The sequence below is a fragment of the Pongo abelii genome, chromosome 6 (genome assembly GCF_028885655.2).
Source record: "Pongo abelii isolate AG06213 chromosome 6, NHGRI_mPonAbe1-v2.0_pri, whole genome shotgun sequence".
NCBI classification, from domain to species: domain Eukaryota; kingdom Metazoa; phylum Chordata; class Mammalia; order Primates; family Hominidae; genus Pongo; species Pongo abelii.
In genome coordinates this window covers 67,320,986-67,345,230 of record NC_071991.2, presented here as the reverse complement: position 1 = coordinate 67,345,230, position 24,245 = coordinate 67,320,986, and the positions used below count along the sequence as shown (strand labels likewise).

Genomic DNA, 24,245 nt, shown 5'->3' with positions numbered 1-24,245 from the left:
TTCTCTAACCAGTAAGAGTGGTTTACCATACCCAAACTATCTGTATAAGAAATGTTTATGCTGAACACCTGCTTTCCTTCTAGGAGTCTAGAATTCTGGTATGTGCTATATAATCTGCCTCCAATAAAAAACCTGTACATTTAATCTCCAATGAATTTTCCTGGTGGCAACATTTCACATGTGTTGTCTTGCTGATTTTGCTTTATAACCTTTCATGATAAGAAATTCTAGCCATGAGTAAGACTATGGTGTGTTCTGTGAGTTTTCTTGGCAAATCACTGAGCCTGGGAGTGGTCTTGGGGACACCTAACGTATATAATCTAGACATATTTCACGTATTTATATTATTCACACATTTCACATATTCATATTATATAACTCAGATATATTTCACACTTTAAAAATAACAGGATGTGAATGAGCTTTTGAGTCCTAATATAATATTATTATTACTAAAAGGGTCATCTAAATGACTTAAAAGCAACCATCCATATGGCACAAAGTCACTTAAATTAAGGCAATTGCATTCTAAGAAGAAGTCCAAAAATGTATCTACTAAAAACTGATTGTTAAGAGAAGCAAAATGTGATAATTCTATACAGATAATCCACAAGACTTCCCTGGTCAACTCAAATGGCAAAGACATCAAATTAAATTAGATCTAGTCCATGCTCTACTACCAATACCTTAAGAGATTTTAACCGTATCAACTACTTTCTCGGATTTCAGTTTTCCCAATGGTAAAACGGGGCTAATACCTGCTCTACATCTCTGTCAGGACATACTGTGAATGAAAATGCTTTGGGAAAAAACAGGAGTGCATTTATTTTTATGTGCTCAAGAAATCATTTTGATAGAAACAGCACAACCTTTACTTCAGTATTTTTATGTGAAAGATAGAAGACTCAGAGGAAATGGAATAGTCTACCAAATTCATATTATCTACTATAACTTCTTCTAATTATAAGCCAGCACAGGTAACATAAAATAATCTATTTTTTTAAAAAAAGCATTATTAATAATGGTAACCTTCCCTTGTATGTTAACATTTAACATGCTAAATGTATTTATCTCTTTAAACATGTTAGCATCTCATACTATGCAATCCAAAAGTTGTTAAAAAGGCTTTGTGGAGAAATGTCTTTTCATCTCTTTTAAAATATGCAATTAGTAAATATTATTTTCATTACATATGATGAAAACTTTGGAAAAACATTAGTTACAGTTATAGTGCATGTAAATATCAAGTGGACTATAAAGTTACAATTGGTAAAATAATATTTACAAAACTACATTTGATTTAGGAATGTATTAAAAGAGAATTGTGATTTCAAAACAAGTACATTAATGCTATATTGAAATAAGCACAATTTGCAAAGTACTCCTTAAATTATGATTCTTAAACTCCTTGTAAGAAAGTGTTTTTTAACACTAAGACAAAAATTGAAAATTCAAATTTACAATGATAGTCATCAAATACAACCAAAATGGCACTAAAGGAAATGCTTGTAATTTACCTACCAAGCTACCAATGGCAAAATGAGTAAAATACCAAACACATTAAATATCTCCTTTGTTTAGTATATTGGAATAAACTATCGTGATGTAGTTTACAATCTTAAGCTATTTTTAAAATGCAGATATTCACTAGAATTTGTATACATGGTCCAACTACTTAAAAGTATGAATTAAATAGATTTATGGGAATAATAAAATACTCCAAGTCACTGACTTCAAGTATGACCTTTTTTTGATCCACAGACTATTCTGGTTTATATTACCATGTGACAAAAGAGACTTATCTTATTTGGAAAAGCATTTACTCCAGACATGGAATAAAGAAAAAAAATTTTTTACTAGTGTTTGAACATTTACACAAGTACTACAAATGTGAATACTAAAAAACTTCAAACCAAGGAAGGGTTTCATCACATTTGGAAACTTTTCTATATAATGAACATTATTTTTAACACTTCCTTCAAGCTCTAGGAGCAATTCCTTTTAGTTTAAAGCCCTGGACTATAACAAATAAACGGTAATGACACCAAATGATTTAGGAAATATTTTAAAAGTTACAAAGTATCTGACAATTCTACGACAGATTTGCTTTAGTGTTTTACTAAAGGTTATAATACAGTAACAGAACATTTACTCAATAAGGTTATTTTAGAAGCAAACATGGTAGTACAGCTAACACCTAAGACGACTAACCTCTAAAACATTTAGCTATTACGAAAGGTCTAAAAGAAAAAGTAATGCAGGTAGGAGGAAAAACAAAACAAACAACACCTTACCTGTTTTTCCCCTCCCCAACCCAGCCAAACTGGACTGAAACCTTCACAGAACACTAATATTTCTTCCTAACAGCATCTTAGAAAATACAAGGCTGGATACATAACAGAACTAAAACTTTCATTATTTTACACTGTACCTTGAATATATAAAATGCCGATGACAGTTGAGATTCTAAAAACATGTCTTTCTAACCTCTAATCATTAAGGATGTAGTTGCTGTAAAACCGTCTAAACTTACAAAAAAATTTTCTTGTTTACAATGACCTGAATTTGTTTTAGTGTAGACTTAAAGAAATATCTATTCGGTTTTGGTTATCCCCACTAGTTTTATATTTCTTTCTAAATACAAGAGGAGAAAAAAACTGATTCCAATACAAACATTTATTGTGTCACGAACTTATTGCCTATCATAGCAATTTAGTAATCATAGTAATTTAAACATGCTAAATACTGGAATTGAAAATAATGAAATCAATTTATTTATAAAATGCAGAAAAGCAATTATGCAGGTATAACCTAAGCCAATTTTTTAAATAAAGATAAAATATAATTTTTAAGTTCTAATTCAGATGCCTTATATGTGAACTTAGCATTTCTTTAAAAGCATAATAACTTTTTACAATACTAAAGGATGATTTGGGGCCTTCTTTATATATCATTTATTTACATATGTTAAGGCTCAGCCTTTTACATTATTTTCAAGTCACTTTAATAAAGTACCCATAATAGTACTTACCAAATTTATGCTTCCTGTAGGAGACCCATTAAAAGATTCTGCAGGGGGGAAATTCAACTTAGTATACAGCAAAAAAACTTTAAAACGGTTGCTTTATCTAAGGTTCAAACACTAAGAATGAAAGTCACATAAGCCAAGATATAACATAATAGTAAAAAAAAAAAAAAAAAACTGTGGATACTCCCAAAAACTTGATCCCTTAAAGTCCCACGGTTTTCTAAGCCAGACATTTAAGTGACAATATAGTATGTACCTGATAGCTGGCCAAAAATCAAAAAGGCATTCGTGTTCAGGAGAGTAATTATTAGATGTTTTTATTCTCATGATATCAAATAAGTTGCCTAATACAACATAAGCATGAGGAAAGCACTGCAGAATGAGGCCCATTAGGAAACACCAGCACTATTTTGTAACTTCTGTCTCACTGGATTAAGAAAGATTACAAATAAAATCAGTCTGTAGTGCAAGGGATAAACAGACTTATTTTTAATAGGTCTATTAAGTCCTCTTATTCTTGGTGGTAGATTATCTTGAAAACACTGGAAGTCCAGATTTTTAAATCAATATATAACTAATAAACAAAAAGACAGTTAAAACTCCATATGCAATTCCATTTAATTAAAAAGCAACTAGGAAAAATTAATGTTAGAGAATAAGTCAATGTTAGATTATTAACATTAATGTCAAACAACAATCTTTTCCCTTAGAGTTTTATTATAAATCTAAGAAAATTAAGTTACCAATTAAGGTGTTCCTTTATTAAACACATAAACAAATCTATGGTAAGGCAATATTCATACACAGTTTAATATATGGTTTCGAGCACTTAAGAGATTATTTATGAATTTAGTTCTCTAAATGGGTCTTCAAAAAAGCAAGATGACTATTTCTACAAGGAGGTGGCTGATATTGCCTTCCAAATTTACTCTAAATTCTCAAGAACATATCTTGGTTCTTCAGCCCTTTGGTCATAAAAAAATGGGAATTTCACCTAGGATTATCCCTTGGTGATACTTAAAATGAGTAAAATAGTTCTCTATCCTCCTTATTCAATTATATGCCTCCTACCTCTTCTGTAGTCTGCCCACCTCTTAAATCTTCCCACCAAAGACAAGTCAAGTTAAAGGAGAATTTGGGAGCAAAATAGGGCATAGTTCATTTTCTTGATCAACAAACAATAAGAAGATCCAGAAATACAGTACAAAATCAATCTTGGTCGACATTTAATCAAGAATTGGATGACTACCTACAAACATTAGAAAACAAAAGAAAGCACTGTTCAACATGGTGAGAAAAATAATGTTGAGATTAAAATTTAAAAAGGAAAGCATAATTCATATAGTTTTAAAAGCCTATGAGACTGTTTTAATAAAGGAGAAAATATCTACTTTTAAAATAATTTCATAACTAAAGAAAGTAATAATGAATAAAGAGAAAGGGCAAAGGAAGAAATGAGGAGAAAAGGAGAGAGGAGAGATAGTAAGCACAAGCAAGCCAACCAGCTAATTCTCTACCTACTGTTAAGTTTGGTTAAATAGGAATGAAATTTCTACTCAAGCAAAGAAAAACCACCAGAGGATACAGTACTATACCATATGATACGACTTGGTCCTTTAATTTTAGGCTCAAATGTAGACTACTTTAAAAAAAATCAGCTGTACATTAATCCCTAGGTTAGATAATTATTTCAGAACGTCTAAAAGGTGGTCAAAATTTCAGAATGTCTAAAAAATGCATGTAGTGCTCAGCAGCTTAATTTTAAAAGTCAGAAAACTAATTTATAACAAAAAACGTGGAAAGGCCTATTTTTGATTAAATAATCATATAAAAAGAAGTATATCAGAAGCATTACTAGTTGAGAAAGGTAAACCAGTGGCCTAAAACCTAAACACTGACAAAGACAACAAAGCTGACAGTTACTTTAAATAGTAATGTTTCATATTATACCCATCACTCCATATACTTTTTTCGAATGGTTTCAAAAAAGGGATAGGTAATTTCACAGTATAAAACTCATCAATTAGGAAACAAAATATTAGAGAGCAATGTCCTAGAAAGACAATAAGATACCTAAGTATATAATCTCAAACTACAATCAATGATTCAAATGTGAGGGGTTACTCAATGACTGACATATAAGAGAAGCATATTTACTTCAGATCAAAACCAGTTCCAAAACATTTTTTTTTAATGTACTTCATGTTTTAAAAAAGTACAGTATATCATTTTAGGAAGTTTGAGATTGCTTATAGTTTGCTTCCAATAGCTGTACTGAAGAAGACAGACTGGCTAGAAAGATATGAATGGAAGCTAGAAATCCATTTAAAAGACTGGAAGCGTTCTTAAGTTACAGGATCAAAAATTACTTCCACAGAATATATTGCTACTATCACCAGTTTAAATTACACATTACTTAGAAGCCCACACAATTAGTTGGTTATGACTTTGTCTTCTCTCTTTCTGAGTCACATAGCAAATCCACTTCACAAATACTAAGAAATTTATAAAATAGATAAAATTAGTATAAACAACAAAAACTTTTATAATAGTCATTTTAGGATGGTTAGTTGACAAAGTTGCTATTGCAAATTTCATAGCATCTCTATAAAAGAACATTTTTCAACAGAGTAAGTACAGATATATACAACAAACTAGAGGTACATACAATTTTACTATTCAACTCAAAGAAGAACTCTGTTTTTTTTTTTTAAATCTTCCTTAATTATGCAATCAAAATCAGTTAATACACTATTCCAATTGTACACATAAGTAAACTTGAAAGAGTATTAATTTAAAAACCCAAGGCATCAGATAAATAATCAAAACAAAAGTTACTAAACTTCAAATGTAAACTTCAGTAACTAGATTTGTTAGATTATTTAAAAAACAAAATCTCACTAGTGTAGACAAAGGGATAGGAGGTGGAGGAAAGGGGAGGCTGGGAGACTTCCATAACAGAGGTATTTTTTAAAGCAGTGCTCACTACCTAACAGCTCTATTTTATCTCCATTCCCAAGTGTGCTTGCCATAAAACCTATTCATAAGTAAACAGTCGTAACTGAAGCACTTTTTTAAAATACTTAAATCTTTCCCGTTTACTTTTTATTGACTTCATTCACTTGGTAGAACATACCAGAAAGATCATCAAACCCTAGATATTTAATTAGAGCTTAATAAATACTTCTGAATTGAATCACAAGTTAATGATCATTGGGCCTAAGAATTTGGAAACTTGTGTTCTAAAGGCTATCCCTCCCACTAGTCTTATATAACTCACTATTTACTAATAAAAATCGATACTTGTGTTTTACTTTATAAATCATTTTCAAACGCATAATTCCATTTAAATCTAACAATGACTAATCTAAGATATATCAGGATATTATTCCAGATTTACCAACTCAGAAAAACGAGGCTTGAAGAATTTAAGCAGTTGGACAACATCACAGGTAGTAAGTGGTAGAATGGGAGTAAAATCTAAATATTCTGACTCTTAAACCATTTTTTTCACTATAACATGTAAATAGATCTCATTATCCTCATTTGAAAAAACCGAAGGTTGGAATAAATGACTCTTGCGGCTTTTTCTAGCTCAAAAGTCTCTCACACTGTGTAGAATTTGGAAAAGTACACAATTAAAGAGATTTAAAACTGTAGTTTTTTAATAATGCTTTATAGTTTATGATATACTGAGTCATTACTTATTGCATATTAAATCTTCTCAATAATTCTATTATTAATCATGAATATTGTTACTTATTCACAAAAGGGAAACTGCCATAAAAATATTTTAGTGACTCACCTGAAGAAAACATTCTTCTTTAAGAATTCAAGGCTTTTATAGTTATATTCTAATCCATTATTAAATTTTCAACATTTTAATTTAGTATAGTCACTAAACTTTGTCATTCATTGTAGATTTTTAAATATATTACAGTTTATATTTGGACTCCAACAACATTTTTAACTTATACAAAAGCTCTTTTGGTAAGCAGAATATATATAAATATATATGCATATTATTTGTAAAATGGGTGCCACCTTACCTCCATCCCCATCATCGGATCCTCTGAAACTAGGATCTTTTAACATGTCAAGCTCAGCTAACATGCGCACATAAAGTGCATTCTGCCTGAAGGAAGGATAAAATCTTTCATCTCGTAGCATCAATTCATACACCTTGGTGAAATAAATCAAGATATTCAACAATTAATACAGGTATGTGGTGATTTTTACAAAACACAATTTCACCAAAAGACACATTGAGGTCTTGCCATAATGTATCATAGTTACAAGCTGTCAGCAATAAGACTATTTTACAACTAATGATTTCCTCTGATCCCTCCAGTAACTAAATTATATTGAAAAAAATCCTACTGCAACACAAGTCACAGACAGCACGTTCTAGGAATTGTTTTCTAAGAAACAAGTAAATGTAAAGGTTCAAGGCTCATGTTAAAATGAATTGAAAGACATGTCATTTATATGGCATCAGTTCATCAAATTCTGAGACTAGAATCTCTAGCTCTACAATCAAATTCATATAAAACAACTCAACTTAAGGATTTTCCTCAGAAAATTAACGAAATAAACAATACTGGTTTACATTTCTGGAATTGAGAAGTATAATTGCCATAGCTTATCTTTTTAATACCACTCTACTTTTAAAAAGTTTTTAAAAACTAATTACATTACATAGAAGTTTTTTTTTCAAAAAAGATAAAATGATAAATGCTGTACATAATAATACCTTCCTTTGAATGTCATCAAAGATTTCAGGGGTTGGATCTTCATGATTCAAAGTATCTGCTAATTTTGCTACTAAATAGTCATCAACAGTAACTCTTGGAGATGCCTAACAGAGAAAAATAATAGTAATGATCTCCGTAATTTCTTAATACAAGATGATACTTGATAGTACGATAATAATGGAATCATATTATTGAAAATAACTGGCAGGTAGGAATCACTGGTTTGTAAATGACACCTTGATGTTTAAGAAGGATGAAACAAGACTAAACCCTTCTCTTCCTCATGTACTACATAGCAGGCTGGTAAACAAACACGGATTTAAATTTCAACTTTTGCCTAGCAAGTTATCTCTCACTAAGCTTCATTTACCCCATCTGCAAAATGGAGATAATACTATATAAGGTTATTTAAGATTATTGTAAGGATTAAAAGAGATCTATATAAGATATATACCATAGTGTCTAGCACATAGGAAACACTGTCATTAGGAGTTAGTGTTTAGTATTCAGTAGTACTAGATGTGTATTAATATGACTGCTGAACGAATAAGCCATTTTATTTATTATTTGACCCTAGAGAAACCTTTTGAATGTCCTTTAAAGAGACTACTGTTATCCTAAATTTGGTTTTATAACCAATGCTGCAGCAAAGTTCCAGTGTGATATGGGGAAAAAAAAGCCTTAAAATTAATTTAAGAACGTCCATTTCAAAGTATATAACACAAGGAAATACAAAACTTGACATTTCAACTTCAAAAGTTACTTTATTAAAAGAAAAAATGCTGAAAAGCTAGACATGTCAACAGCTTCAGCACATCAACTTTTGCATTTTCAGTTCTGAAAAGTGTGGAGAGTAAATGAATCCTAGAGACAACATTTGGAGAAACTAACAAAAACAAAAAGCATTATTTACATAACTTCTCTAATTTATCCAATAAAATAAAGAACAGGTAGATAAATCAAGAAAGGAGAAAAAAAAAGTAAACATCAGGATATAAATATGTAGGAAAAGGGCTATACAACTTCTAATGCCCCATTGTCAATTTGACGCTTTTGTTAGTAAACCTAAGTAGGTTGTGTGGTGGTTGTTTTTTTTGAGGGGGATGCTTATTTGTTTCGTGTTTCAGGGGGCAGTAGAGTTGCCCTGAAATAGAAACAGGAGAACTAAACAGCTTCAAGTATGTAACAAACATTAGAGAGGAATATGATGTTACTTGGTTTTGCCCTTTCATTTGCCCTCTAAGCTCACTAAACTCACTTTCTAGGAAATAAAAAGGGTGAATCTGAAACATAATATTTTACATTTATTTAAACTTTACTTTTTCCTATATATCTCAAGTACACAGAATAGATTAAGCCACATCTTTGGTATAGGATGACCACACTTTTAGTGTACCAACATGAAACACAACCAGTCAGGATCCCCTCTTCCAAAAACAGTAATACCAAAATAATACTTATATGGCCAGGCGTGATAGCTCATGCTTGTAATCTCAGCACTTTAGGAGGCTAAGACAGGTGGATCACTCAAGGCCATAAGTTCGAGAACAGCCTGGCCCACATGACAAAAACTCTGTCTCTCTAAAAAAATACAAAAATTAGCTGGGTGTGGGTGCATGCCCGCAATCCCACCTACTCAGGAGTCTGAGTCAAGAGAATTGCCTGAACCTGGGATGCAAAGGGTGCAGTGAGATTGTGCACTCCAAACTTTACGACAGAGTGAGACTCTGTCTCAAAAAAAACAAAACAACAACAAAAAAGAAATATTTGTACACATTTGTTATTACTTTAACGTGAAAATATAAAAGTGGATGTTTTCCCAAAATTATCTCTTAATGTGTATTCTTTACTTTTCTATTACAGAAGTGTGATTATTTAAACAAACCAATGGGACTAGTTAACAGTGGCAAATAATCTGTGTGAGAAAAATACAACAATATGTAATTTACAATGTTTCTGTCCTCTGATATACCAATTTAACTTTTTTTAAAACTCTATTGGATACTTAAATGTTATAGGCTATATTGTTTTGTATTCTTAAAATACAGAAAGACTTTTTAAAAGACAAATGTACATAAAAGAAAAATGTACATGCAAAACAAGTATTATCTATATTTAACAAAAATAATGACTTTTCTATCGAGTCCATGATGCAGTAGGGTATTTTTGCTTTTTCTGTTTCCTTCTCTAATAATACTTTTCTGAACTGCCTGCAGCCTTTAGGACATCTTTTTATGCAGTGTTACCACTGAATATAGTCAAACATAAAAATTCACCTTGATTTTTAGCTCTGCTCTTTTCAAGCCCACCTCACACTTATTTCTTGTGTCAATCCAATGTGAAGGATCAAGTTAAATAACCTTTATTAAAAAAAATTTTTTTTAGAGACAGAATATCGCTCTGTTACCCAGGCTGGAGCGCAATCATATGATCATGGCTCACTGCAGCCTTGATATCCTGGGATCAAGCAATCTTCCTGGCTCAGCCACCCAAGTAGCTAAGAATACAGCCTTGTGCCACCAACTCCAGCTAATTTTCTTTTTTCGTTTTCTTTCTGTAGATACAAGGTCTTGCTATGTTGTCCATGCTGGTCTCAAACTCCTGGCCTCAAGCAATCCTCCCACCTTGGGCTCCCAAAGCACTGGGATTTTAGGTGTGAGCCACTGCACCTAGCCTAAATATCCTTTCAACAAAATAATTTGGGAATGTAATAATTGGGATTTTATTTATTAAAAACAGGTTTTTAAATGTGTAGAAATTTGATTTCGGTGCTCAAAAAAAAGTCCAAAAACCATATATATGGCTTGTTTGATAGGTAGAGCAACTGTTTGTCAATCAGGTCTTTTTCATCTATAAATTCATCATATAGGCTATCCAGGCCTACAATGCTCATTTTTAAATACTTTGAAGCATAATGATGTCATCATAAGTTAAATCCCTTTATGAGGAAAAATGGTTTTTAAATAGACAGATAAACTTGTCAAATTGAAGTTCAATTCCAAATAAATTAGTTTTAGTAAAGAAATTTAGAAAATCCTGTTTAAGTTGGCTGTCCTTTTCTGGTGACACATTTTTTTTTAAATATTCAAGTAGTCTTATTTCAAAAACAGGAGTCATTTTGCTCACTATATGAGTTTTTATCACAACCTACATGTAACATCCAACAACTCAGGTCAGTCTGTCAACTCTTTTCTAGGCTGCTTTTGGCCTCGTCAAAAATCACCTACCAATTTTAGAGAAACAGTATATAAATTTCTGTTTACTGTAATCCTTTTCTCCATTTTCATTCAAAAAGTATTTCAAATTAGAGAAAGACATTTTTCTTGTCCTATACTTAAAAAAAAATGATTTTACCACAGACCAAGATTTTAGCATTTTTTCTATAGCCAGCAAGAATTAGACCTTATTAAGCAAATTATTTTATTTTCTATTTCTTCTTGAGTTAGTATGGCAATCTGTGTCTTACAATCTGTCCACTTTAAGCTGTTTAATTTGTTGTCATAAAGTTGATCATAATATTTGCTTACTCCTTTTAATTTCTGTGGGGTCAGGGTTCATGTCTCCTCTTTCATTTATGAATTTGGTTATCTGTGTCTTCTCCCATTTTTTCATGGCCAGTCTAGCTAAAGGTTGGACAATATTGTTGATATTTTCAGAGAACCAACTTTTGGTTTTAGATTTTCACTATGGTTTTTCTGTTTTCTATTCACTGATTCTCACAATAATCTTTGTTTCCTTTCTTCTGTTTGCCTTGGATTTATTTTTCATTTCTAGATTTTTAAGGTAAAAACTTAAGATTGTTGATTGTAGATCTTTTATCCTAGACATTTTTAAAGCTACAAATATTCTTCTAAGCACTAAGTAGCTGCATCTCATGAATTGATACAATGTATTTTCATTCTCAGTTAAAAATACTTTCTAGTTTCCTTGTCATTTCTTGTTGACTCAGAGGCTATTTAGAAATACGTTGTTTAATTTTCAATTGTTTGTAGTTCCCCCAAATTTCCTTTTGTTGATGTCTAATTTGATTCCATCTGATCAAAGAACAATTCCAATACTTTTAAATGGAGATGGCTTTTATGGCCTTGCAAATGATTTATCTTGGAGAATGTTTCACGTGTTCTGGAAAATAATGTGTATTTTGCTGTCGTTAGGGGAAACAGTCTATAGAATAATATACATATATTATATGTATTACAGTATTACATATATTACATATTACATATATAACAATATATACATATATTACAATATTATTAGAATTGTTATTAGAATATTAGAATTATTACAATATTATTAGATTACATTATTAGAATAATACATGTATTCTGTAAGTTCTAAAGCAATTCTATTCTACATATGTATTCTATACATTCTATAATAAAATAATCTATACAATTATATATTATATAAAATATATTCTATAGACGCTATAGATTATATTCTATAGAATTATAGTGTATTATATATAGTCTATAGAATTACCATACAGTATATATATTATTCTATAGGATTAAGTGATTTATAATGTTTCTAAAGTCTTGTATATCCTTGATGTTTTTCTATCTAATTGTTTTATCAATTATCGAAAGTGGGGTATTGAAGTCTCCAACTATAACTATAGAATTGTCTCTCTTACCCTTCAATTCTGCAAATTTTTGTTTCATTCGTTGGGGGGCTCTGTTATTAAATGTATATATGTTTAATACATACATTTAAACATATATACATTTTTAAAATATATATAGGTACTCTCTTTTGTTTACTTTTGCATGCTTTATCTTTTTCTATCCTTTTACTTTCAGCCTGTGGTGAATCTAGTGTGTGACCTTGAATCTTGATTCTATCATTTAGTATTTGCATGACTGTGGCCATGATGATTTGACTGGCTAAACATCAGAATCTTCACTTAAACGAGGATACAGACAGACAGGAAGATTGTTAGTGATTAAAGGAGACAATGTTTTCGAGGTAGTCAGCCTGGCATAAGCAATGGATTACAAAAATTATTAATAATACTGCTAAAGAAGAAAACAGTAATCAAAATACAGCCTCACCTTTTCTGATAAATACTGTTCATAAATTCCAACAGCAGCTGCTCTTAAAAGACCTTTGGTTTGGTTGGTTTGATGTTTTCCATCTCTCTGACGACTTAATAAAACTTCTAGCTGCTGTTGGGCGGTAACCCGGTATCCTTCCACTGTCATCCAAAAGAACAGATGTGCTTGACCTCCAGTTTGCTGCATGTAATCTAGCAATCAAAAATCCATAATAACATAAATATTAGTGTCACACAATTTGGGGCCAATGTAGTTTTATGACAAGTAAAGAAGGATTAAAGTTTCAAGTGTTTAAAACTCCACATTTTGAAAATGTTTTAGCAAATCCCTGAGGTGAAAATATAGTTGTAAATTAGTTATGCTAAAAAACCAGTTATGTTAAAAACAAAAGTGAAGTCATGTATTTCAGAATTTTTTCAATCTCACTTTTCATGATAAAATCTCTAGTGAATAAATTTGTTACATAAAACATTCAACATTTGTTCTCAATAAAGATTGTTATAATATGAATATTTCTAGACATATTTTTAAAAATGACTCTTCAAATCATATACTTATATTTTATCACAAAAATGAAAACGTAGAGGTTTACTGAAAATGTCCTCCAGATAAAAGCAATCCTAATGTAATAGCAATAAGATCTAAATTAAAAAGTATATATTAAAATGGTATAAAAACAAAATCCCTCATGTACACATGAACAAAAATGATACAAACAGGTTATATACATTGTATGTTCCCAATAAAGTACTCTTTCTCAATGAATTTTAATTTGCATTAGAATTTCCTAGAATTTATTTTAAAAGCAGTTTGGTAAATGTACATTAGTTATGACAACTATTTCCCTCAAAACAAAATAAAGCTCTACCTCCATGGTTTCTAAACAAAAACATTTCAGAGAATAAAGGGTGCACTGAATTTGGCATGCAAAATATTAACTACTTAAAATTTAATAATATTTAAAATTCTTAAAAATTTCAAAGAAGATGTGGGAGTGTGAAGCACCAGAATTCTCTCTCTCCACCTCTACAACAAGTGCAATGGCAGAATCTGATGTAACTAATTTGGAACTCTGGAATCTACTGATGATTTGCAACATTTAGGGGAAGGCTTGGGAAGTAAGCTTTGGTTAATCTCAGTCCATTTCAGCTCTTAGCACAACTGCAGCTACCATTCCCCACTCTCAGACCATTAGAACAAGTAGCTGTGCATGCACTCCAGAATTAGCTTGTACACAGCAAGTAGGAACCAGGGTGGACAAAAAACAACTTGTCCTTCAAATATTCAGGATCTAGGCTCTGACCGCACACTGCTGCTTCTGATCAAAGAGGTGCAGACAAATAGGCAGCCTTTGTTGTTGCGTATCTCTTGATTGGTCCAAGCCCCTTTCCTTTCTGCTGAAGTAACGAGCAAGGGATTTAGAAGACTGGCACCCTTTCTCCCTTGACTCCTACAGTTTTACCCTTATCTCCCTTTTGGAGCCATGCATTAAAAATGAGGACATTCAAAAGCAACCACATATGTGGGAAAATTAGAAAGTGACTATGCATGCCCAGGGAAAAGCACAAGCTCAGAATAGTCTTGAGAAGACAGTTTATACCTCAGGCTGATCACAGACAGCCTACATATTAAAAACAAAAACAGTAACAACAATAAAGAACAGCAAACCCTAAGGAAAGGGAAGAAAGTGATTTCCAGAGTTACATTATTAGATTCAAATAGCCAGTTATTCATACACACACACACACATACACAAACGCACACGCACATACACCCCAAGGCATACAAAGTACATGGCAAGTGTGGCCCATTCAAAGAGGAAAAAAAGCCAACATACATCAACAGAAACTGTCCCCAAAAAAGACCTGATGGAAGATCTACTAGATGAAGACTTTAAAACAACTACCTTAAAGATGCCCAAAAGACTAAAGAAAGACGTAAAAAAGTCAATAAAACAATCTATGAACAAAATAGAAAGATCAATAGATAGAAAACCTAGAAGAAACCAAAATAAAATGATGGAGGTGAAAAGTACATAACTAAAATAAAAAATGCACTAAAGGAAATTTAAGGTAGATTTGAGCAGACAGAGGAATCAGCAAATGTAAGGATAGATTAATAAAAGTTTTAGATTCAAGAAACCGAATGTAAAAATATAAAGAAGAGTAAACAGAGCCTAAGTGACCTGCTGGACCAAGTTACATGTGGGAGTTCTACAAGGAGAAGAAAGAGAGAAACAGGCAGATCATATTTGAAGAAATGACTGAAAATTTCCCAAATTTGAAGAAAGGCATGAATATAAACATCCAAAAAGCTCAACAATCTCCAACTAAGATGAATTCAAAGATATCCACATGGAGACACATTATAATTGAACTTTCAAAAAATAAATCATCTGAAAGCAGAAAGAGAAAAACAACACATACAAAATATCCAAAAGATTATCAGCAGATTTCTTTCAAGAAACTTTGGAGGCCAGAAGGTGATGGAGTGATATTCAAAGTGCTAAAAGAAAAATACTGTCAACCAAGTTCCTATATCTGGCAAAACTATACTTCACAATGAGAGAGAAGTAAGGATTCCCAGATAAACAAAAGCAAAGGAAGCATCTTACCATAAGACCTGCCTTGCAAAATGTGCTGAAGGGTAAATTAAACTAAAGGACCCTAGATAGTAACTTAGTACCTTGAAATCATATGAAGAAATAAATATCTCAGTAAAAATAAAAATATGGGCAATTATAAAAGCTAGTATTATTACAATGATTTGTAACTCTATTTTTTGTTTTCTATGTGACTGGAAAGACAAATACAATTTTTTAAAAAATCAACTATCAGTCTGAAAGCCAGAAATATACTTTGTTACTGCACATCCTGGTTTCTACATCATTTGCAAAAGTAACTCATTTAAAAGAACTATTAGTTCATATTTTGAACACACAATTTGTAAAGACTTAGTTTTGTGACATCATCAAAAGAGGGAAGGTGACAGAGCTGTAAAGGAGCAAAGTTTTGAATACATTTGAAATTAAGCTGACATAATTTCAAATTACAGTGTTATAAATTTAGGATGTTACATGTAATCCCCATAGTAACCACAAAGAAAATGGCTACATAATATACATAAGAGGAATGAGAAAGAAATTTAAACATGTCACTACAAAAAAATCAACTAAATACAAAAGAAGTCAGTTATGTAGAAAATGACTATCAAAAAAGACATAAAGCATGTAGAAAACAAATAACAAGATGACAGAACTCTTTCCTTATAAATAATTACTTTACATGTAAATTGATTAAACTTTCTAATCAAAAGACAGAGACTGGCAGAATGGATTAAAAAAATCAATCCAATGATATACTGTCTACAAAGACTTTAGATACAAAGACATAAATAAATTGAAAGTGAATGGATGAAAAATCACATCACATGCAAACAGTAACCAAAATAGAGCAGGGGAGGCTATACTAGTATTAGGTAAAATAGACTTTAAATCAAAAATGGTTAAGATGTAAATAAGGTCATTATATATTAATAAAAGATTCAGCATAACAAAATGATACAACAATTATAAACAGTTACATACCTATTAACAGATCACCAAAATATATGAAGCAAACACAGACAGATTTGAAGGGAAAAAGAGACAGTGCCACAATAATAGTTGGAGATTTCAATGCCCCGCTCTCAGTAACGGATAGACCCAGACAGAAGATAAGTATAGAAATAGAGGACTTAACACAATATACCAGGTAGATTTAACAAACATACAGAACACTTCCCAACAACAGCATACAGCTTCTTCTCAGGTACACATGGAATATTTTCTAAACAGACCATACAGTGGGCCACAAATTGAGTCTTGTAAAGTTTTTAAAAATGGGTATCATGCAAAGTATCTTCTCCAACTACAATGGGATAAAATTATAAATCAATAACAAAATTAAAACTGGAAAACTCATATATTTTTGGAAATCAAACAACACACTTTTTATTTACCCTACTTATCCTCTGAAAACATGAAAACACACTCACACAACCAATGGATCAAAGAAGAAATCACAAGAGAAATTAGAAAATACATAAAGATTAATTAAAAAACAAACATAACATACCAAACTAATGGGACACAGCAAAAAGGAAAATCTCAAATCATCTTTCCTTATGTTGTAAAGCTTTCTAACTTTACAACATAAGGCAACAGAAAAAGAACAAATTAAACCCAAAGCTAGCAGAAGGAAGGAAATAGTAAAGATTAGAGCAGAGATAAACAAAAGAGAGAACAGAAAAACAATGGTAAAAGTCAATGAAAGCAATAGTTGATTCTTTGAAAAGAGTGACAAAATTGACAAACATTTATCTAGGAGAACAAAAAGAGAAAAGACTCAAATTACTAAAATCGGAAGTGAAAGTGGGGATATTACTAATGACTCTACAAAACTAAAAGTACTATGAACAACTGTATGCCAATAAATCGGATATCCTAGTAGAAATGGAAAAATTCCTAGAAACAGAAAATCTACCAAAACTAAATCATGAAGAAATTGAAAATCTGAGGAGACTGATAGGTAGTAAGGAGAATGAATCAGTAACCAAAAATCCTCAATAAAGAAAAGACCTGGACCTGAATAGCTTTACTGGTGAATTCTATCAAACATTTAAAGAAAAGTAACACCAATCCTTTTTAAATTTTTCCAAAAAATTAAACAGGAAACACTTCCTAACTCGTTCTATGAGGCCAGCATTATCCTGAAAACAGAACCAGATAGAGTGTACAAGAAAACTACAGACCAATGTTCCTTATAAATATAGATGTAAAAATCCTCCATAAAATACTAGCAAAACAAATTCAGCAGCATATTAAAGAAATCATACACCATAACTAAGGTGGCATATATTCCTGGAATCCAAAGACGGTTGAACATGCAAAAAAAAAAATCAGTCTAATACAGTACAACAGAATGAAGGATAAACACCACATCTTGATGCCCAAAAAGCATATCACAAAATGCAACACACTTTCATGACAAAAACACTCAATAAACTAGGAACAGAAGGCTACTATCTCAAAATAATAAAAGCTGTATCTGAAAAAGCCCACAGTGAATAATATACTCAATGCTTAAAGACAGAATACTTTTGTTTAAGATCAGGAACAAGACAAAGATTAAGATCAGGAACAAGACAAAGATTAAGATCAGGAACAAGACAAAGATGCCTGTGTTTGCCACTTCGTTTCAACGTAGTACTGGAAGTACTAGGCAGAGAAATTAGGAAAAGTGGAGGGAGGGGAGAAGAGGTAAGGGAAGAAGCAAGTGTGTGCGTGTGTACACACACACACACATGAATATTATTCAGCATTAAAAAGGAAGGAAATACTCACATATGCTATAACATGGATAAAACCTGAGGGCATATCCATGTTAAGTGAGTAAGCCAGCCACAAAAAGGCAAATATTGTACAATTCCACCTACGTGAGGTACTTAGGAGTAGTCAAAATCATAGAGACAGAAAGCAGAATGATGGCTGCAGGGGTTGAGGGTGTGGGGAATGGAGAGAGTTGGTTTTTAATGAGTAGAGTTTCAGTTTTGGAAGATAAAAATAGTTCTGGAGACTCTGTACAACATCATGAATACATTTAATATCACTGAAATATACACTTAAAAGTAGTTGAGATACTAAATTTTATGTGTATTTTACCACAATAAAAAATCAAAAAAGAAATTCAATGGCTATATCATTTAAATAGAATTGATCTACCTACCCATAAAAAATTGTAGTGCAACATTGTCTACAAGAATGCTGTCCAGGGGGACTGTGCAAAGTTTCCCAAAGTTTGCTGCAAGTTTCACAGTATTTATTTCCTACGGGCAAAAGTGAATATAAGTTAATATTTTATCTAATCATTCATTGTTAAAGATGTTTACATAAATATAAGGAAAAAAATCAAGCTAAAATGGAGTAAAGATGAAGTTTTTCCCTTCTCATGCATGTTGTTTCCCAATAGATATACATTCTGTGAATTTAAATTCCTAGTTAAGAGTTGCTTAGCAAATTAAAAATATTAATATATTAAAAATAATAGCATTCAATTCTTTCAATATAAAATAAATAGAAATCACTATATTTTCAATTATTCTCTATCTCTATATATTCCAAATGAAAATGAACATTCCAAAGGTTAAAAGGGTGAAGGAAATATTTAATATATGCAAGAATTTTAAAAACTCAACATTTTCATGTATAAAGTCTATTTACTACTAGGAAAACAAAATATTCCTAAAGAGTAATTTTGCTCCTAACTCAGTCAAATCTCTAATTATTAGAGAAAATATGTTTTTTTTCCAGACTCTCTAAACAGTGAATTTCAGACATACTTTTTAAAGTCACAGAGCAAGGAAACAATCTACATATGAAAAAAAAAAAGTGAAAAATTGTGTCCAAAATTTAAAGGGCATCTACGTATCAGGCACTGGGCTAGTTACATTACACATATTACTTCATTTAATCTGCACAGCAATCCTGTTGGATATGTATCACCACGTCTACTTAACAAACAAGGAAAACGAAGATGAAAAAGGTTGCCTATTAAGTCACAAAGCCGGTAAGTATGACTACATGTTTTCAAATGCTGCTGCCCTTTCCAGTAAGAGCCATGATGTTTCTATGAATTATTTATTTTCACTGGCTTCTCTATATTCCCAAATCCATATTTCAGAACGCTCTATTTAAAAAAGAAAGATAAGCAGGTTTACTGCAAATGAAGTAGGCTGCCATATTCAGAGGCATATACTAAATTAAGCATAGGTGGTAAATAAAGGAAAATGCAGAGAATTTAAAAAAAAAACAAATCCATCTCTATAATTTGTATTTTCCTTCATATAAGTACTGAATAATAACAGCTAACTGACTTTAAATGTCTGGTAGAGAGCAATCTAGAGGCAGCACATGATTCCTACTAAGTCTCCCTTCTTCAAATTGTATCACCTCTTTCTCCTGCCCAGCAGCGGCTCCACAGATACAGGATGGGAAGGAAAATTCGCTGAGGATAAAGGTTTCTAAGATTTCAAGATAAGTAACATGGCTATATAACTGCAAATCCGTGGGGACTCTGAGTTTACTTACAAAGGAAAACACTGTATGATCTGAGCTCATTAAAAAATAAAGCTTGTATTCAAAATGGAATTGACAGGCTTGGAAACAAAATATCTAAATTTTAAAAGGATTCAATATCAAAAAGTGCCTGGGTAAATACACTGAGTAATGACGCTGAAAGATCACTACCTCTGAGATCTAGATAAGGAAGTAATTAAAGAAAAGCACAAGTGAAACCGTATCTTTCCTCTATGCTCATTTGCACGAGTATATAAACTAGTTTTAAAATAAAGTTAACAGAAACAAAGGTACACACACACACACACACACACACACACACACACACACACAACAAATATGGGCCTCAAGTAATGTTTCTTAAGTTATAATTCACCTAGAAAACTAAATTTAAGGGGTTTTTTTGTTTTTTGTGTTTTTTTTGAGACGTAGTGTGGCTCTTGTTGCCCAGGCTGGAGTGCAATGGTGCGATCTCGGCTCACTGCAACCTCCGCCTCCTGGGTTCAAGCGATTCTCCTGCCTCAGCCTCCAGAGTAGCTGGGATTACAGGCATATGCCACCACGGTTTTTAGAAATAATTCTTCTATTCCTTAAGGAATTTAAATACACTGTAAAATTATAAGACCAGAGAGTCATAAATAAATTTTCAAAACAGAAAACCACAGCAAAAATGTGACCTCATGAAAAACCTAAGGGTATTTAAGAAATGCTTTTTCCTGCTTTAAAGCCCCAAATCTCTGCTCTCCTTTAGGGCAAAACTTCTCTAAAGAGCAACTATCATTACTGTTTCTAATTTACCTCTTCCCATTCTCTCATGGACAAACTCCAATTAAGATTTTTCTCCACTACTCCACAAAAAATGCTCTCATCAGATCACCAATAATCCAGAAGGTAGTAAGTCCAATGGCCAATTCTCAGTCTTCGTCTTTCTCCATGTTATCCTTTGATACACCTCTTCTTTCCCTTCTATAAACACTTTTAACATTTGGCTTCTGAGATATTGTTAGGGACAGGGGGCACAAAATTCTAGGCAGAAAAGGGTGGTCCCTGGTGAAATACCACCCACTCAAGCCAAAAAGCCTGAGCCCACAGCCCTAAATGAAAACTTATATCCCTGTTTTCCTGCTCAAATGTTGCCTTTTCCTAAACTACCCATGGCCACATACCACCCCATCCTGTGCCTATAAAAAACTGAGCTGGTAGCCAGGCTACTCAGCTGGTAGCCAGGACTACGGCTGGATGTTGGAGAGAAGCGGCTCAACTTCAGAGGGACAGCTTGATGGCATAACTTCAGAAAGAATCCAAATGGAGACAGCCGGACTTCAGGGGAAGATTACCTACCCGCCCCATTCCCCTTTTCAGCTCCCCTTCCCGCTGAGAACCACTTTCATTGGCCATAAAATCTCCAGCATTTACCATCTTTCAATTCATTCATGCGACTTCATTTTTCCTGGACGCCAAATAAGAGCTCAGAAGCCATGAGTGTGCACACAAAAGGCTGTCACACTGGCCCTGTGCCCTCACCGGTGAAGGGCAGCCGCCTCATGCAAAAAGGCAAATGGTCCACTGAGCTGTTAACCCTTAAGCCATCCACAGATAGCAGAGCTAAGAGAGCACTGTAACACACCTTCTAGGGCTTTGGGACAGCTGTAGGGCCTGAACAGAGTTTGCTCTTGCCAGTGCTAATGCTTCTGGCCAGTTCCTCCACCCACTCACCTGTGTGCTCCCTCTCGCGAGGGGTGGAATACAGTGGGTCCGAGTGAGTGGAGTTTGATCCCACCAGTGCCGAAGTGGCAGGCTGGTTCTAGCACTCCACTCAAGTTCCCATTGGTTCGCTTGCGCGCTCCCCACCACAAAGAGTTGAGAACGGCAGGCTGAGTAGTAAACAAGACACCCCTGCTGCAAGTCCTGCGAAGGGGTCAGGGAAATACCCTGCTTCAATATCACATGCTCAGGTTTTCCTGCAATCTCACTGGCTATTTACTCTGTTTCTTTAGCTAGATTCTTTACTTTGTCTTAAACTCTGTTCACTGAAGTGTAGTAGGACCAAGTCACCAGTGCATTCCTACTTACACACACTCTTTTAGATAACATCATCCAGTCTCTCAACATTAAACATCTGATAATTCTGAGGATTTACAAAATTCATCTCCATCACTAACTTTTCCTTAGAACTCAAGATTACCAATTAACATGTCTACTTGAATGTCAAACAGGGATCTCAAATTAAAATACCCAAAACTCAATTCTCTTTTCCAAACTTCCTCCTCTCTCAGTGTTACCCAATTCAGTAAACGGCATGACTATTTATACAGTTGCTCAAACCAAAATACCCTGAAATATCCTTGAGTTATTTTTTTTCTTTCTCACCCCATATTCACTCCATTAAGAAAATCCTATTAGCACTATATCCAGTCTCTAATCGCTTCTCACAACCTCCATAGACATCTCTTATCTAGTTTTAAATCAGGAGTATTGCAAATAATCTCTCAGTTTCCATTCTTACCCCTATCATCTCACACTTTGTGTCTATTCTCCACAAAGAGTAAAGATAATAATTTTAATTTTTAGCTCATAAGTCAGGTAATGTCACTTGCCAGGGCAAATCTCCAATTGATTTTCATCATAATTAGAATAAAATAAAATTCTTACTACGGCCACTAAGACCATATACGACCATGTAAGATCTAACTCCCCGGTTCTTCTATGACTTCATTCCTAGCACAATAGCTCATTCATTCCATACCAATCACAACGACCTCCTCCAATTAACCAAGGACATTCTTACTTTAGTGCCCCTGCATTTGCTCTCATGACTGCCTGTAAGATAGATACTTCAAAGGCAAACAAAAATACATCACAAGACTAACTGCCTCATGTTATTTAGATCTCACTATGATCAAGTGTCATCGAACCTCTTGGAACCTACCTAAACCAGTCCAAGACATTCTCTATATGCTACTTTGCTTTATTACTGTTTTTTGCAGTAGATATCACCACCTGATATTATGCATCAATTTGCTTATTGGTTTATTTCCTGACTCTGCAACTAAAATGTAAACTCCATGAAAAGCCTGTCTACTTGGCTCTTCTAAAAAGTACCCAACTCACAAAATTGAATAAACGTAAATTTTGAATAAACAAATGATACACAAGTAAATGCATAAATAAATCAAGGAATAAAATAAAATCTTCAATTACTTTAACATTTTTCAGGCAGTGTTTTAGTTAAACTTTTTGGCATGTTTTAACAAATATTTATATCACATTGTAAAAGAGAAAACTCTTTTTAAAGTCCTCTTGTAAAGTGCTGCACTGGTAAATGTCCTACTTTTTGTCCTTTACTGTGCATTTTAATCCCTATAAAGTATTTATAACTAAACGTTAATTCAAAAGTACTTTACTTACTTTGCCTGACTGCAATCGCTGTATTCTTGAGTCACATACCTTCTTTACGAATAGTAAGCTATTTATTTGATTTTTGATAGTGTTGATATCTAAAAGCAAAGAAATCATGAACTAGAAAGTGGTAATGTTATTTATGAAATACTTTAAACATGCACTTACTGTAATTTAACAAAATAACCAATAATATAGCAATTGTTTTATTCAATAAAAGAAACCATCTGAAATTATACAGTGAAATTATTTAATTAAAAGTAAACCATGCCAATTACCTTCACTTTAGGGATAATTACAATAATCACATTCTCACATTCTGAAAATAATGCTTTTACTCTAACTAAGCACATGTTAACCTAATAAGGAAGATTTAATTAAGGTGAAACCATTAATAGCAGAAAATGACATTTGGGTAAATTAACCAAAGTTTTGAAGATATAATAATACTTCAAAAAAATATTTTAAATTAAATACATTACTTACCATCACCAGCTGTATCTAGAGATCTAAGATACTGTAATTCTTCTGCTGCCTTATCTCTGACTGCTTCTAGCTCTCCAATATTGTCACTCAATTTAATAATGTTCATAAAGGCCTCATAGTTGCAGTTAGAATCACGGATCTGAAAACAAGTTTAAGAAAAACAGGTGGGAGAGGAACTCACTTATGAAAAGGAAAACTGAATCTTGAGTGCCTACTATGTGCTAGGACAATTTGCTACATACTCAGTGCTTACAACAAAAAGAAAAAAGTTCTGTATTTGGGCACCTATATTCCAATGGGTCTTAGACTGCAAATAAAATAAAGTAAGTATTATACAGCATGTTTGAAACTGTAGCAATAGGAACATGCTCACAATATTTGATGATAGCAAAGAAGCCATGATG

The 24,245-nt window shown here is 32.6% G+C and overlaps 1 protein-coding gene across 8 annotated transcripts in view; it reads right to left on the bottom strand.

Moving 5' to 3' along the window:
• The window catches only part of SNX13 (sorting nexin 13), a 159,561-nt gene that overhangs the window by 44,678 nt on the left and 90,638 nt on the right, over positions 1-24,245 (bottom strand). For all 8 annotated transcript variants that reach the window (XM_054559055.1, XM_054559053.2, XM_054559054.2 and 5 more), the window contains 7 exon segments: positions 23,842-23,980; positions 23,365-23,453; positions 18,608-18,707; positions 12,840-13,033; positions 7,782-7,886; positions 7,078-7,210; positions 3,032-3,069 (listed from right to left, as the gene is read on the bottom strand). In XM_054559055.1, the coding sequence (XP_054415030.1) occupies positions 3,032-3,069; positions 7,078-7,210; positions 7,782-7,886; positions 12,840-13,033; positions 18,608-18,707; positions 23,365-23,453; positions 23,842-23,980 (798 nt within the window).